The sequence below is a fragment of the Gavia stellata genome, chromosome 18, assembly GCF_030936135.1.
Source record: "Gavia stellata isolate bGavSte3 chromosome 18, bGavSte3.hap2, whole genome shotgun sequence".
Taxonomy (NCBI): Eukaryota; Metazoa; Chordata; class Aves; order Gaviiformes; family Gaviidae; genus Gavia; species Gavia stellata.
In genome coordinates this window covers 16,606,205-16,623,183 of record NC_082611.1, presented here as the reverse complement: position 1 = coordinate 16,623,183, position 16,979 = coordinate 16,606,205, and the positions used below count along the sequence as shown (strand labels likewise).

The 16,979-nt window shown below is 53.8% G+C and overlaps 3 protein-coding genes across 3 annotated transcripts; all 3 read right to left on the bottom strand.

Moving 5' to 3' along the window:
* Window positions 1-8,186: 8,186 nt before the first annotated feature.
* On the bottom strand, window positions 8,187-9,001 carry LOC132318586 (hemoglobin subunit alpha-A). The gene is made up of 3 exons (XM_059826293.1): window positions 8,874-9,001; window positions 8,515-8,719; window positions 8,187-8,413 (listed from the first exon to the last, which is right to left on the bottom strand). The coding sequence occupies exons 1-3, from the start codon at window positions 8,966-8,968 to the stop codon at window positions 8,285-8,287; spliced, it is 429 nt and encodes a 142-aa protein (XP_059682276.1). The 5' UTR covers window positions 8,969-9,001; the 3' UTR covers window positions 8,187-8,284.
* Window positions 9,002-11,574: 2,573 nt separating this feature from the next.
* Window positions 11,575-12,309, bottom strand: LOC132318583 (hemoglobin subunit alpha-2). Its single transcript, XM_059826268.1, has 3 exons — window positions 12,173-12,309; window positions 11,848-12,052; window positions 11,575-11,750 (listed from the first exon to the last, which is right to left on the bottom strand). The coding sequence occupies exons 1-3, from the start codon at window positions 12,262-12,264 to the stop codon at window positions 11,622-11,624; spliced, it is 426 nt and encodes a 141-aa protein (XP_059682251.1). The 5' UTR covers window positions 12,265-12,309; the 3' UTR covers window positions 11,575-11,621.
* A 2,597-nt stretch (window positions 12,310-14,906) lies between these two features.
* On the bottom strand, window positions 14,907-16,979 carry LOC104252870 (hemoglobin subunit pi). The gene is made up of 3 exons (XM_009807027.2): window positions 16,885-16,979; window positions 15,611-15,815; window positions 14,907-15,035 (listed from the first exon to the last, which is right to left on the bottom strand). Exons 1-3 carry the CDS (start codon window positions 16,977-16,979, stop codon window positions 14,907-14,909), a joined length of 429 nt encoding a protein of 142 aa, XP_009805329.1.

Genomic DNA, 16,979 nt, shown 5'->3' with positions numbered 1-16,979 from the left:
GCCTTTTCTTCGGGATAGCTTCCGACGTGTTTGTGTTCTCCAAGAGAGTAATGCAGTCTGGACACAGTCTTGGAGTCCTTGCTCAGGCAAAAATCCCACCACTTCCTTATGGGTCAGCTTGGTTGAGGACTTCAGACCTGCTTTCAGTCAACCACAATCTCCCTGAAGATGGACTTATTACTTCAGGAGCTCAAAATCTTTGCTTCTTGCTCTCACGGGCCTGATGATATACTCATTTGTGGTGAGTTTCTTAGGTATGGGAAGGGAATCCCCTAGGGAAGAGCTAGTCTAGGGGCTCCGACATCACCGAAAGCCCAGTCAGAGTAGATTATGCAGTCAATAGCTAGCAATGCCCTCATCTGATTTATGAGAAGACTTCCTTGAAGGCAGCCCGGAAGACTGAGCACATAAAGCATGGATTTGGAAAGGACTGTTCTAATTCCCAGCCCAGATTTGTTCAGTGCCTGTTCATTTCCATTCGTCCCTGTGTAATACTATCCCTGGATGTTCAGAGCTCTCCTTCTGGCATGTGTCCTGCCTAATGACAGCATCAGCTTCCTCCACATCTTTTTGCTGGGCTTGAAGTTATCATCCCCTTTCTGCTATGTTGATCCTTGAGGCCATGCAAGTATCCTGTAATATCCTGATCCTCCTTTATTGTGACAGTACCCACATCTTTTTTTTTTTAATTTTTTGGCCATTAATAAAAATTCCAAGGCAAGATCCGAGGTCAGATTCCATCAGTAATTTCCCTCCAGCCCAATAATTCCCTTTCAACACTCATGTTATCCTTATCCTTATCCTTATCCTTATCCTTATCCTTATCCTTATCCTTATCCTTATCCTTATTTCCCCAAGTTCTATCTTACAATAGAACTATCTCCACTCATCCATATTTTCTTCAGTCTAAATCACACGGTCCCAGCACCACATGATGCTGCTGTGACACGGCTCATGACTTACAGCAAAGCCCATGACTGAGCTTTGAGATCTTGACCCACAACTTGATGGATTTATCTGTTCTTACTTCACTCACGCACATTGTGAACATCAGTCAAAGGCTTCTTTAATGGCTAGTCCTCCTCTCCATTTTTCATAATCTGCTTATTATTCCTAATATCCTTTTGATATTAGGAAATCACACTCCCGTTAGGTATTACACTCTTTCCCTCTTGTTTTTCCTGCTTCTTTGAGATATAAAGTAATTTCACAATGTTTTCCCTAAGGAATAGCAAGCCTTTTCCACATTAGCCTTGAGTTCTCCCAGTTGATTTTGCTGTTGCTTCTTCTGAAAGAAGAACAAACAAACCCTTCTCTTCTCATTCTACATTAATTCAGCCTTCAGCTTCACTTTAGAAGTATCAGCTCGTCATCAATCAATCATTATGAACAGCTTCCCTGCTATGCTGTCTCTACTTATAGTTATTTTCCTCTTAAAGGACAAAAAATGAGATTCAAAGTCAAAGATCTGAGACATCTGAGCATAAATCAAACTCAACTAACATAATGCAGAATCAGATCCACAACGTGTTATGATAGCCGTTTTCTCACAGCTCGGGTCCCTGGACTTGCTCCTGTTCCCCAAGAAAAGCCTTCCAGGGCTCACTGTAACTGTTTGGGGCGGTGCATGCTGTAGGACATGTCACCTCCAGCCTGACAGCTGCTCCAAACACATGAGGACACTAAAATGTTGTCATTGCCTTAGCGACTCTGTGGCTTGCTCCCTTCCCCTTTGGCTAAGCAGCCTTGCAATCTCAGAAGAAGGGGTGAGTTTGAACCAGGGAGGGTCCCCCTTTTGCTGCAGGGCTGGAGTTGGAGCTGAAGCTGGAACTGAAGCTGAAGCTTCCTCCACTTCCACCGGCAGTGCCGCAGGTGGACATGTATGGCCACCAATGGTTCACCATGACCTTCAGCCAGGCAGAAGATGCAGCTGCAGTGGTATCTGCCTCCTCTTGTGGTGGCAACAAAAATCACAGGGTTTAGAAAACCCCTGGTGAGCTTCTGTCTATGCTGAAATTTGAGGGAGCACGGCTATGCTGGGGCCAGGGCTTCTGTCTGGCTTAGTGACACGCTTGACTCGGAATATAGCGCAGGTGCCTGTGTGGTGGTTAGGGCTCACCACGTCTGCTTCTTGCTCTTTGGTCCATGAGTCCTCAAGCGCAGCCCCTCCTCAGGAAGTCAGACACAAGCAGAAGACCCTTTTCTGGAGAGTGTATTTCCTACAGTGTTTCAAACAGGCTTGGGGAGAAATCCGGACTACACACTGGAAATATCCCTGTTTGAAGCTATGATCTGGAAAAATAAATAATGGTGACCTGTCCAAATTGAATCTATGGAGCTTTAAGAATGCTGACCCGTGAATTTTGATAAATATACTTCTACTATTAATAAAGGCACTCAGCTGCTCAACCATTGAAGGAGGTATAAAAGCTTTCTGGCTGAGCAGCTGCAACGCACATTTTGCTGTATTGCTTTCCATAAATCCATAGTTGGGATCCTCTTGGCCATGTGCAAAGGTCTCTGGAGAGCACAGAGCCAACACAGTCTGCTCCCGTATCTCTGTCTTGTCCTGGTACAAGGAGTAAAAAAGCGGCGCTGGCTGGAAAACCCTATGTTTTAACAGCTAGATCCTCGTTGATTTGTGCCTACCCAGCAGCTCATTGCCTACTTGAAGTCACTGTGACAAGGGATCTGGAAAGGAAGAGTATAATGAAGAACGGTGTCCCACGAATATGGACCAAAAATCTGCTGTTAGTGTTGCACACTTTGGCTTTTGACAGAAACGTCAGATGATGCTCCATCACTGCAGGAGGCTGGTGAGAAGCTATTTGATGCAGTCCGTGGAGCTTTGCTATATGCAGCTTTCAGTGTTACGTACAAATGGAAAAACAGGAGGTCAATTGTTTCAGTGTAGGTAAATAAGGTGACACATGTAAGGAAATGCGATCTAAAACAGAGAAGGTTGAACTTAAACTGGCTATTACAGCTCAAGAAAAAGATGCTGGAGTCCTCACTGACAGTTCACCAAAATTGTAGCCTTGATGTGCAGCAAAAAGCCAGAAAAATGTGGTGGTGTCATCCGGAAGGGCTTGGGCTCTCAAAGCAAGAAAGAGGGCATCTTTTGCCTGCTGCGTAACAGCTTGGTGCACCCACATCTGTGCAGTTCTGGTCTCTGAGTCTAAGGACATGGTGGACTTAGAGTCCTGACCAGAGCAACGGAGATGATCAAGGGGATGGGGAGCTGCAGTATAGGAGGTCCTGGGAAGGCTGGGATTTTCCCCTGGAGAAAGGGGAGCAGAAAGCGCCAACTCTACAAAATCATAAAGTGAATGTGGACCTGGCGCTCATCAGATTCTGCATGACTAGAATTAGAGGCTGTCGATGAGTCTGGTGGATTGGTTTAAAATAGATAAAAAGGACTTTATACAGGGCAGGGGGGAGAATGAACTTCTGGAACTTGCTGCCACAGGAGGTTGTGGAAACAAACAGGATCAGCAGGTTTATAAAAGGTATAGCAAATTCATGAGCAGCAGGTCAACAGACAGATGCTGAAGGCAACAGGCAGGAATGCACCCTCTGAAATTGCTATTACTGCTGGTGTGGATGCTGGAGGAGCACAATCGAAAATGGCTAGGCTCGTGTGCTCTCCCCAGATGGCATCTCCTGTCGCTGAAAACAACACTGGGAGAGAGGAACTGAGGATGTGACCAGCAGAGCATTTCCTACGTTCTCAGTTTCACCATCGCTAAGCAAATTCAGATCTCCTTAGGTGGTTGGTGTGTGGTAGGAAGACAGAGGAACCAGCAAATTTTTGCATTTCTGTTCAATTTCCATCTCTGTAGTGAAAATCTGATCAATCCCCAGTGGACAACGTCAAGCAGGCCTGGCTGAAAAATACTGTATTCTCATTGAAAAGGGTTGCTGGTGATACAGCTGCAGCAAAAGTCTGGCTAGAGCTCATTATCAAAAAAGACATGGTCACGCACAAAAAGAAGGCGGAAAACCAGTGCAACGTAGGTGTGGAAAGCTTCTGCTGTTGAGTTGATGAATGGCATTGTGTTACCACAGATCTGCTCCTTCTCTTCTCAGATTTAAAATCCAAGACCTGGATTCTGTTGTGAACATGTTCAAGAACGGGGGATTCGTGATTCTTAATGCCTTTTCGGTCACGGGAGCTCACGGAACGAGACCTGGGTTCCTCACAGGTCAGCTCTGAGGGGGATCGGCAAGAAGGTTTTCTCAGATGGTGCTTGCAATGTTGAACTTTTTGTGACGGCAAAGAAGAGCAGACAGTGTTTTAAGTTCTGCAAATACTTGTTTTTATCAGCCTTGTCCTGTCTGGAGAGGCTTGTACAGCTGTGCTTGATGCGACTGCTCTTCTGGGAGCAGTCTCTGCTTCTGGGAAGGGAAGGAGAGAAAATACTTGAAGTCCTTCATCAAAATTGGCATTTTAGTAAAGGCTGACTCTATTTTCTGTCTTCTACAATCACTTTTCCTTTTCCCACTGGCAAAACAGCTAGTGGAGAAGGTGAGAGGATCCTAAAAAGTGTGGATTAAAGTATATTTCCATCACTCCGGTGTTTTCAGACTGTTTTCCTGAAAAAATGCCCCTTCACCTCAGCAACTGATGGAAGCTGTCTCTGCACAGCCAGTATCTTTGAGAAGCAGCAGATGATGATGGGGTCGCAGAAACGAGACAATAGGGTCTCTTATCATTAGCAGGGTAAAAGGAGGAAACTAAGGAACCATAAAGCAGTCAACTTCAAATCACAAAAAAACAGTGGGACATTTAATCGAAGAAAGAGATGAGTAATAACCATGGCCATTGCCAAGAATGAATCATTTCAGATGAGTCTGTTTTCCTTCTGTGACAGATTCCAGTCCTTGGTTCAACATTATTATTCACTGTTCCTTCATCAATAACTTATGTGTTGTAATGGAGAATGCGCTTATTAAATTCTCAGATGTGCCTGAGCTGGAGGGGCTGCAAACACCCCAAAGCACTGGGTTAAAATTAAAAAGAATGTAGACAAATTGGAAAGATCAGTTCAGTACGGAAAATCTGACATTTAGGATAGAGTAACTGTCCAACCACAAGGCAAACAAACTGCTTACGCAGCAGTTTTTCAGAGAAAGACCTATAGGCTGCACCACTCATGAGTTATGCTATTGGCATATCGAATGCCAATATGGGATGTATAAACAGAAGAACAGTTTGTAAAACAAACGGTGTTTTCCCTCATCTCTCCAGCAAGAGGATCGCTCAACTGGTGTCCTAAGATCAGCTTCCAGTAATAAACCCATTCTGTATCTTCCCACTGCTTCTCTGCTAAGTTTTGAATGGGAAATTCCTGGTAAACTCCCCTAGGATGCTTGACCTCCTCCAGAAGTATGTACTTCTGTGTCCCTTTCCAGGACGCACTCTCTAGGGCCATGACTTTTTATCAGATGATAATAAGGGTAGTATCCAAACTACCTGGACAACGCTGTTTGCAACCCCTCAAGAGACTGGTAAAAGTGTTGCGATAACCATCAAGCTTGTTTCCTGATGTCATTTTAGTTCCTCTTTGAGGAAATGAGCTCTGAGATGCCACTTGCGTTGGGTGACTATCAGATAACAAAATACCGTGGTGTTCTGCGGGTATCTTTGAACCATAGATGCTTTGTCCATCAAGAATAAATGTTGATGAGTGGTGAGAAAGGCCTCCAGATAGTGGAGACATCAGAACAGGGTTTTCTCTCACCTGAAGATGTTTATCTTCCTTCTCCCCTTGAAGCTGCCCACTATGATTCTGCCTCCTGAGCCCTGCCGTGGCCTGGGTCGGGGGGCTTTGCCCCCCAAGTCCACCTCCCCCACGTTGCCTAGTGCCGTTTCGGGCTGCCGCTGCTGTGGCAATGCAGAAATCGCCTCCAACTCATCAGCACCAGGGCTGCAGCAACACAAGCTGCAAAACCAACCTGGGCGGGCATTGGGGGAAATATTTGACCTGCCCCGCTCCAGACCACTGCCGCTGCGCTGCCCGCAGGTCCCGAGACAGCTGAGCGGGAAGGCTAGCTCTGGGAGAGCTAGTGGGGCAGCCGTGGGGCAGGCTGCGTCCTGGGGCACACCAAGCCGTGGCCACCAAGAGACGCCCAGTGAAGGGAGCCCGGGCCTCGCATGCCCCTGTGCTGTGAGCCATGGCACGGGGTGCCCGGCTGCAGGGGCACCCAGCACTGGAAATGGGCTGCTGGGGAGGGCTCCTGCACCCCGCCGAGCTGGCACCAGTGTCCCCAGTGTGCTCGGGACCTGGGGCTGGCTGGAAGCCCATCCTGCCTGGAGGCTCCAGCTCAGCCCTGCGGGCAGGACCAAGGCTTGGCCCTCTGCACCCTCTGCCTGGCCCCGATAAAGCACCACGGCTTGAGGTCCCCATCTTGTGGCAGCAGGGACAAAACTCATCCTGGCTCTTCGGAGCTCAGCGGTTCTTTGGTCAGGCAGAACCCTGGGAGAGCGCTGCAGAGCCAGGACACTGCCCAGTGCCACACGACATGTCATGCCTAAGGCCACAACACGCCATGGGAGCTGTTGGAAGCGAAAGCCTGGCAGAGGCAGTGGGTGCAACCGCCAACCCCTTCCCCTCCACGCACATACCGTCCCCTGCGTTGCTCCTACGCCATGTGCATAAGGACCCCGCGAGGGTACTCTGTGGCCGGGTTTGGAGCATCCCAAGTCTGTGCTGGGTTTGACGCTGGCTCTTCCCGGTGCTTTACACACTAGCCCACGCCGCCTTGCACACCTGTGTGCCCTGACCCCCCCCTGCCCCTGCTCCCCCTGAGCTCCCCAGGGAGCAGAGGCTCTCTGTGGAGCAGAGTTGTGCCCACAGCTATGTCTGGGTGACGCTGGCTAGAAGGGTGCAACTTGCTCCAACAACCTGCTCTATGCAAAGGTCGATCAGGTTGGTCAGTGATGCCCTGACCAGCTTTGTCTGCCCCTCCTCACCGTGCCCAGGTGTGGTGGGAATATGGGTCCTGAAGCCCGTGGTGCTTTGCAGGAGAAACCCTGGGGGCTGGAGGGCCTCCCTCTCTCCAGAGTCATTTGGGGTCTCTGCTGCCTCTGGTGCGTTCACTGATGGTGGCTGGAGGCCATGGGGCTGGGGCAAGCGTTCATCCCAGCAAGCGCCAGGGAGCAAAGGGGCCCGTGGCAACCTCGGCTTGGCTCCGTGCTGCCCCGGGGGTTTCTCGAACCTTCACCTCAGCACCGAGCACCTCCCAGCCCTGGCAGGGATGGGGCAGCCTTACTCAGCACCTGGCAGGTTATAGCCCCCTGGGACTATCTGCTGCCCCGTCTCCCACCACACCCACAGCTGGAAGAGAGCCCATGCTCTCCTTTATCAGCCGCCCGCAGCCCCCCCCGCCCCCAGCCGCCCCGCTGCGGGCTGCGATAAGGGCCAGGGGCTGTGCAGACACCAGCACTGCGGCACCCTGTGCTCATTTTCCTGCCCTGACACCCCCTACCCCGCTGCGGTTCCGGACAAAAGAGCAGGATCTGGGTCCGAGCTCCGTCTGCTCCCCTTGCAGTCTCCCATGTCTGCTGTCTCCCCCAGCCTGCCAGCCCCCCAGGGCCCCTCCAAAGTGACACCCCAGCAATGCCGCATTAGGTGAAAACAGTAGTCGTACGATGCCACACAGCCCTAAGTGCTGGGGATGCACAGAAAGATGCCCTTGCACTCGGAGGTCCTCAGGGTGTCCTTGCTGTGCCACCACACAGAGGGTCACAGGCGCCGGGAGTCCCTGTACGCCACCGTCTGCCACAAGCACTTCCAGGAGATGATCTCCAACGATTTGGCCTGAACGGGGGCAAGGGGTGCACGGGGCTGGTTGGGCAAGAGGGGATGCCAGCGTGGTGCTCTGGTGGGAAGGCTGGGGCTGCAGGCAGCTCCCAAGGGCCAGACTCTGGCCACTCTCCGTGAGTCTTTCCCTTCCACCGGTGCCTGGAAATGCTCTGCTTGCTCCCGGAGCCCCACAGCTGACAGAGCAGTGTTCACCTGCCAGGCACCACCACCCAAACGCTGCCTCTCTGAGAGACAGAAAAACCAGAGCCCATTTCCTCCACGTTCCCACCTGGCAGGGGGGACCCCCAGTTCGGACCCCCGGAGCAGATCCCTCCCACTCCCTCCCCACAGGCAGCAACCAGAGCAGGACACCAGGGCTGGAGCACAAATGCAACAGATTTTATTTCAGATCATTTGGCTGCTCGCTGTTGGAGGGCTGGTGGTAGGTTGGGTCCAGCTCTAGCCATGGTGCCGTCTTAACGGTACTTGGAAGTCAGCACGTTGCCCACGGCACACAGGAACTTGTCCAGGGAAGCGTGGACCTCTGGGGTCAGGACAGAGGGGTGGTGGATGGCCACCACCACCAGGAAGCAATGGCCCAGCAGCTGAAAGGCAAAAGGAGATTGTGAGCAAGGGGGTGAGGCGAGGGGGTGCCCGGGGGGTGCAGGAGGGGAGCCGGGCTGGCCGCCCCTTCCCAGATGCTCACTTTGAAGTTGACGGGGTCCACGCGGAGCTTTTGGGCGTGGAGGTCGCTCAGCTTGGAGAGGGCACCCGCAATGTCATCGATGTGGTTGGCAGCCTCGACCAGTGCGCCCGCCACCTTCTTGCCATGCGCCTTGACCTGAGCGGAGCCGTGTTGCAGGTCGAAGTGGGGGAAGTAGGTCTTGGTCTGGGGGTAGGTGACGAACATCCTGGGGGACAGAGGGGGTCGGGGACAGATGGGGATGGATGAGACAGGGCCAGGGTCACGCAGGAGACGCAGAGCTGTGGATGGGGAGAGGACGGGGGCAGATGGGAGGGAGACGGGGACAGACAGGGGAGGGGGTGACAGGGAGGGACACGTACCTCTCCAGGGTCTCGGCGCCGTACTCCTCGGCATGGCCGCCGATTTTGGAGAAGACGCCCTTCACGTTGGTCTTGTCGCCGGCGGACAGCACCATGGTGTCACCTCCGCGTTGGCAGCCCCCAGCACGGGTGCCCCCACCGGCCGCCGCCGCCCTTATATGCGGTGTCGGGGCACCGCCCGCCCCCCGGCCCGCCCCGCTCCCGGCCCCGGCCCCGCCGGCGCTGGACCCCGGCCAGGGGGACCGCCGCCCGCCTCCCCCGCGGCCCCGGGCCCGGCGGGGGGGGCTCTGCCCCCCGCACCAGCCGGGGTGCGGGTCAGGGTTAGGGTTAGGGCTGGCAGCAGGGCAGGCTGCCTGGTCCGTGCCCTCCGGCGCGGGCTGACCGCGGGGTTAGGCTCAGGTTAGGGTCAGGGTCTGCACTGGCGTGGGCTGGGGTCAGGGTCTGCAGTGGGCTGGGGTCAGGGTCTGCAGTGGGCTGGGGTCAGGGTCTGCGCTGGCGTGGGCTGGGGTCAGGGTCTGCAGTGGGCTGGGGTCAGGGTCTGCGCTGGCACAGGCGGGGGGTCCACGTGTGTCCCCTCCCAGCACAGTCTGGGTTCAGGGCCCGGAGCGGGGTACCGGCTGAGGTCCCCCCGGCGCGGGCAGCTCAGGGACAGCCTGGCTGTGTTCTGGCAGGGCGGTGGGGACAGCAGCGTGGGGTTGTAACTTCAGTAGTGTGTGGGAGTCGGTGCCCCACAGACCGAGCCTGCCCGGCACCCCTGCCACCCGCCCGCGGCCCCGCGGGCACCTGCGCGTACAGACTGACCCATCCAACACAGCCTCCACGCACACACATGAACTGCCCCGGTACACGCACTGCCCCTACACGCACTGCCAGCTAACACAGCCCCTGCACATACACCATCCTTGCACGCACACACACTGCCCCATACACACCCTGCCATCCAGCGCGGCCCCTATACACACAGCCATTCATCCACTCTGCCCCACTGCACCTACTGCTCTCGTTCCCTCAGTGCACCCCAAAACAGTGTACCCCAAAGTGTGTGCCCTCTTCACCCCCGGCTCCCCGAACTGCAGTCGCATCCCTTTGCATACAGACCCCGGAGCTCCCCAGCCTCAGCCCTCTCTCCTCTGCACGTGCTGTACCGGCCCCAGTGCTGCGGGGGGACTGGGTGACCCTGACTCCTGGGAAGGGGGGACACTCAGCAGAGCCATGGGGATCAGCGCCGGGCACTGATGCAAGCGCTGGCCTGCAGCAGCAGGAGCTTACAGCTGGGGAAGGAAGGCACACAGCGCCGCAGCGGCCCATGGCGAGCCCCGTGTGCCCCAAATGATGAAGGCGAGGAAAGCAAGAAGGGCGAGGAAGGCAAGAATGGCAAGGAAGATGAGGGTGGTGAGGAAGACGAGGAGGGTGAGGGGGCCTGCGGTGCTTCCAGTAGGTTCGAGAGCTGGCGCAGGCAGGCAGGGGACAGTTCACACCCGTGTTTCCTCCGTGGCTGAGGGTTCTTATCGTTTGTGTTTGGGGGAGATTAGCTTGAGCTGGCACCATTTCAGAGCAGGGAAGGAGGGGAGGATGGGGGGGCTGATCTTCTGGGAAGCGGAGCCCAGGGAAACAGCGGCGGGGCGGTGTGTCTGCTGCCTGTGCGTGCATCAGGGGGGCAAACTGCAAAGGCAGAAGAGCCCTTCAAACTGGCAGCACGAGAATAAACGGGTGTAAATGCACATGAAGACACTGGGATGTAGACTGGGATGTGGCCGAGGATGGAAGAAAAGCCCTGCGTGTTCATGAATGCACTTGCAGGAGCAGGGGCCGGCGTGGCCCAGGGACTCCCAGCCCTGTGTTTCTGTCTGGGCAGGGTCCCGCTCGCCCAGCGCCTGGCTGCTGCCCGCATTCGGCCACCGCAGGCACCGCTCTCCTGACGCACCCTCTTCCATCCCTCACGAATGCCCACCTCCTCCCTCCGATATCAGAGTGCAGAGCAAACGCAGGGTTAGTTCAGTATCTTCTAACCCATCACCTGTGATCTAAAGACGATGATTTTTTTTTTTTAATTCAGGATCCAAAACCCTGAAACCAGTGACCCTGTGCTGGACGGCAGCCCTGCCCGCCCCGCTCCCTCCCTGCCCAGGTGCCAGGGGAAGAGCAGACACCTGGGGCAGGTGTGGGGGCACTTTCCTGGCAGTCGACGGGGATTTGTGGCTCAGGGGCTTGAGCTCGAGAACAGTGTTTGTGCTTAATGGTCAGTGGTGGATTTTTTTTACTTTGTGAACTTGTCTGATTGCCTGTGGAGCTCATGCAGGCACTCAGCTCCCACAGCATCCCCAATAAAGCCCTAAACAGCCATTGTGATAGACGGAGCCGGGAGGGATTAATCCTACCCCCGCCGGAGAATCCTTCAAGGGGATGCGGGAACCACATTTGGCTTGGCGCATCCTTCCCCCTGCTCCCCAGAGGGATGCAGGCACAGGGAGGCGACAGGCTGCACTCCGTTCCCCGGGTCCTGCTACCAGCATCGGCTGCATCCCAGGCTGGGGCAGGGTGGAAGCAGGCAGGGCCCTGGGGGGCACCCAGGGAGCCCACGGCCAGTGCTGTCCCCCTGGACCACGTCCCGCCTCGCCAGCAGCTCCCTCCCTCCCTCCTTCCAATGGGAGCACCACAACACCCCAGCCCACCCCGTCCCCGGCACAGACGGACACAATGCTGCAGCAAAGGTGACTTTATTGATGGTACCCATGCACGGGCGACAGCTCATCTGTACTTCTCAGACAGCACGGCGGCCACGGCCGACAGGAACTTGTCGAAGGCGGCGTGCACCTCAGGGGTGTAGTCCTTGCCCAGGTGCACGCCCAGCACCACCTGGAAGCACTGCGACAGCAGCTGCAAGGCAAAAACAGGGCTCAGCACCACCGCTACGGCCCCCAGCCCCGCGGCCCCGTCCCCGTCCCCCCCTCCCTGTCCCCTGTCCCCCGCCTGCCTTGAAGTTGACGGGGTCGACGCGCAGGTTGTAGGCGTGCAGGTTGCTGAGCTCGGACAGGGCCTGGCTGAGGTTGTCCAGGCTCTTGACGGCGTTGCCCAAGGCGCCCACCACCTTCTTGCCGTGGCTGCGGATCTGGTCAGAGCCGTGTTGCAGGTCGAAGTGGGGGAAGTAGGTCTTGGTCTGGGGGTAGGTGATGAACATCCTGCCGGAGCGGGACGGTCAGTGCTGCTGACCCCCAGTCAGACCCCCCCCCGCCGGCCCCCCATGGGGCTCCCACCCACTCGCCCCCCTTGCCCGTGGGGTCCCTGGGCGCAGCCTGCACCTCTCCAGGGCCTCGGCTCCGAAGTCCTCCTGGTGGCCCAGCACCTTCTCCCAGACTTGCTGGATCAGCTTCTTCTCATCGCTGGTCAGCATGGTGGCAGCTGGTGGTGGCAGGCAGGTCTCGGTGGCAGCAGCGGCCGCGAGGACATCCTCTTATAGCAGCCAGCACCTCCACCCCAACCTTATCTAATCGGCGCCGAGGGGTGGGAGGGCCGCGGCTACGCAGCGCCGGGCCCAGGGAGCGGCTGTGGTGCTGCCCCGGGGGGCCCCGGCTGCCCCGGGGGGCCCAGCCCTGAGGAGGCCCCACAGGGGCCCAGCTGCCCTGCCCTGCCTTGCCCCACTGCACCAGCCCCACACCAGGCTAGGGGCCAGCGGCAGTGCCCGGCCAGGCTGCCCCATGGTCAACAGCAGCCACGGGCACGTCCCATGGGTACCACAGGCTCAGCCTCGCCCGCCAGCATGTCCGCAAGCCTCCTGTCAGGATCCAGCACTCCCCCCGGCCGGGCCAGGGTCCTCCCTGGCTCTGCGGGTGTCAGGGTGGGTCCCACATGTGTCCCTGGCCCCTCATGTCTTCCAGGCTCTGGCACATCCATCCCCACTCTGCCCAAAAGGCCCGTGGGCCCCTGAGCAGGAGCCACGGACAAGCCTGCCCAGATCCCACGGGGGATCTACTATGGGAAACACCATCTCTCCAGCAGCCTGGAGAAACCTGGGCGGGGAAGAACCTCCTTTGTGGGTGCATAGTCTTCCCAAAGTCCATCCTGTGACGCTTGTCAGGCCCCGGCTTCTTCCCTTCTTCCCACCCCAGCTTGTGCTCCTGCCTCTCCGTAAACGCTGGGACGTTCTGCAGGGCATATGGTGGTTGATGACTGCCACATCCTTTGCTCAGCCTCTGTACGAAGTCTTTGGTACAAATTTGGGCTTAGGGACACACCAGACGCTGACCTCCCATCTAAGTTGTGGATTTAAATGTTCAGGTTATCTGAGACCCACAAATGTAGAATGTTTTAAAAACTGCTGTGGTACCCTGGGTGACACCTCTGAGCAATTTGGTGGCTTCAGAGCTTCCGCAGAGGCTCTCTCCCTCTTGCCCAAACACAGTCCCAAAATTTTGTAAATGAGATGAGGACCACAGCTTGCCATGCCAGTTCAGGTTGTCGATCAGCGTGCGCTTAAGACTTTGCACCCATCTTTTCATGTCAGAAGTCCTCTGAGACAGGCACGGGCAGTGAATGTAGCCTAATAAATCATTTTCTTCACAGCAGCTCCCACGGTGCTGTGTTTTAGATTTTTGACCAAGCCAGCCCTGATAACGCACTGAGGTTCTGGCTTTTGCTGAGCAGCGTTTGCGCAGCATCGGGGCCGTCTCTGCTTCTCACTCTGCCCCCCCCAGGGAATAGATTTTGGGGTGCATGATACGCTGGGATGGGACACAACCGGGCAGATGACCCCGACTAACCAAAGCGGTACTTCATACCGTATAATGCCATGCTCAGCAATAAAAGGGAAAAGAGGGGGTTTTAGGGAGTGTTAGGGCGGTTACCCATCTTTTTTGCTCAGGAACTGGCTGGGCATCGGTTTACCCATGGGAGGTGGTGAGTGGTTCCCTTTGAATCACCTGTTTTGTTTTGTTTTCTTCCCTCTTCTTTCACTTATCCTTCACTTATTAAACAACTATTTCTATTTGTTTGTTTGTTTGATTGATCTTAACCCCCAAGATTTCTTGCTTTTATTCTTCCTTTCCTCTTCCCCTCATCCCATTGAGGGGGACAGTGAGTGAGCGACTGTGCAGTGCTTAGCTGCCCACTGGTGTGAGCCCACAACAGGTACGTATGGAGGATCCCTGCGCTCCCCCCAGGGTGACCATCAGTTCTGTACTCTTCCCTGTTGCTGCTTTCCAGAGAAACCCTGGGAACTTGTGGTCCCCCAGATGCCACCAACACTCATCTCCAGTGGCCACTAGTATTCCCAGATTTCAAATGCACGTAAAATTCCCCACATAAAATAAGAGATGTCAAGCTGAGGTGATGGTCCCTTTACCAAACCTGTCTAGCAGGTGTGATAGCCCAAGGCGTTCATGAAGCACATCAGATACCTTGTCCGTACCCCATGGAGAGGAGCATGGGAAGACAATGCCCAGCACCGCTCTGGGCATATCACAACATATGGCAACGCAGGTTTTGTTCACAACAGGCTGTGATGGGTTTTGGACAGGTCAGACAAAAAGCCTGGGTCCATTCAATAACCTAGCGAGGTAAAAGACTGTTTCCTGGTCAGCCTGGAAACAGTCTTTGGTGGATATATCTTTGGTGAGGAGTAGCAGTCACAGGACTTTAGCCTGTTCTGGGCTTCTGCTCAGTGTTATGTTAATCCCACTGAATATTATGTTATGTTATGTTATTCCCACTGAATTTACCCAGTTTAGCACATGGATTAGCACATGAATTCTTTAGCACATGAATTAGTACATGAATTTACACAGCTTAGTATTTTCCCCTCCATATCGTGGAGACATTTCAGAACACCCCTGCCTGAACAGTAAGGTGTAGGTGGAACACATGGAGATGAAAGCACAGAGACCATAGCTCACATTTGAATTATTTATTGGGTTTTGCAGATGACCAAGCCCCTGCATAGGGGAGTTGAGAGGACTGCATAGGAAGGGGTGAATACCCCATAGCCTGGCAGCCGGGGTGCACCATGGATGTGCGTCCCTCACCCTCTGCGGAAGCCGTTTATCTGTACTTCTCAGTCAGAACAGAGGAGACACTGGACAGGAACTTGTCCCACGCAGCATGAACTTCTGGGGTGAAGTCACTGGGATAGCGGGCAGCCACGGAGCACAGGATACAGTGGGAAAGCAGCTGTAAGGGAAAACAAGATGAAATCCATCGTAGTCAGTAAGAGATGTCAGTCTAGGGGACTGCGATGGACCTTGGTCCCAGCGTGCTCTGGGATGACAACTACGTGTCCCAACCAGTCAGCGCTGCTGCCTGATGCTGTGTGAAGAAGCAGAGTTGCCTTTGGTGTAGGGCAAAAGGGACTGCTCGATACCACTCCCTTTTTCCAACTGTGCCTTCCTTCCTCCCCAAAGGGGAATGCAACAAAGTAGGAATGTTTAGATTTACTTTGTTCAAGACAGGTGCTGTAACTCGACTTGTGAGGGAGGTTCATAAATTACAGCAACGGCAGCAGAGACTCGAGTCTCTCTAACACAAACCATAGGAGCCCCCTGAGTAGTTCTTTGCTAGAGCTAGACCAGATCTTTCATTAAAAGCTCCAATCTCAGGTTAAAAATCAGGTGGGGAACAAGGAGCGACATGAGTTGACAAGGCTGTGCAGTGCAGTCGGGGATCAAGCTGCCATCAGCCAAAATGGTCTGTGGTCACTAATTCTGCGATGGCAGTTTTCATCCCTGAAAGTCTCTGTGCTCACTCACCTTGAAGTTCACTGGGTCCACCCTGAGGATGTAAGCATGCAGCTCACTGAGTTTGGCCAAAGCGCCTCTAATGTCATCAATGTGCTTCACAGCCTCCCCGATGGCACTCATGACCTTGGAGCCATGAACACGAAGCTGAGATGAGCCTTGGCTGAGATCAAAGTGAGGGAAGTAGGTTTTCGTCTGGGGATAGCTGAAGAAAAGCCTGGAGGAGAACATGAGAATACGATTCAGCAGTGGAAGCGACATGCATGAGATGGTAAAACCTCAGAGCAAGTGCAGTGTAAACCTGCCAGCTACAGAAGTGTGCTCCCTCAGCGGCTGTCACAGAGCTTTGGGATCTTGAAGCTTGCATCAAGCAGCTCTTTCTGCTCTTAAACCTCTTCTGCAGTATGTGCAGATTAGACAGTGGGCTAATCTGTACGTACTAGAGAAGAATGAAATGTTAAAAATAATTTTAAATTTAATGTATTTTTTTGGGTTTGGGGGTATTTTAAAATAAATAATAGCCCCAAATTGTCACTACATTTCCTATATTACATTGTAAGCCAGTTTGCAGGATCTTCAAACTAATACGAGCTGAACGAACCAGAACCAATATGAATGGTACTCAGAGTCCTGGAAGGAGTATCACAATACTTTATATTGAGCTGTAAATAACATTTAAATAACTTTGAATAACATAATAATCTCTGAACAATTTCCAGACTATTACCTCTCCTCTGCCAGCTTGCTTAATTTGTATGAACTTTGGATTACTGTGCTATACTTCATGCAGGGGGTCCAGTCGCCTTGTTTCCTAACAGTGCATTACTTATCAACTGGAACAATGAAATATGAGTCTCCAGTTAATTTAGCGGGCAGATATTCTCTTAATGCCTAGAAATTGCAAGAGAAAGTGCATCACTTGGACAATAAACCACTTCAAGTTCTTTTCCTAACAGTGATAACCCTGTTTCAGGACACCGAGTATGAATGACTTTGAATTCCTCGCCAGGGCCCCTGGCTATGAATTCTTCTGAATTGCTGTAATGAGAAATAAACCTATAGCATTGCTTCAAAAACTGTGTTTCGCTGTAAAATTTTGAAGCCATCTATTAGCATTTAGTAGCGCAGATATAATTCCAGAAAATGACATACCAAACAACACAGAGGTCATCCATCAATTCTCACCAGTCCCAGCGTGCTCTCGCTCATGCAAGTTTTACACGAGACGCATCCTAACAGCAAAGCCAGAGGAGGCACCCTCTTGGGAGGGCTTCTGGGGGACTTACCTCTCCAGTGATTCTGCCCCAATGGCATCGGCTTGGGTAGCCACCTTTGCCCAGATGGCAACCACGGCGGCCTTCTCGGCTTGAGTCAGCGTCAT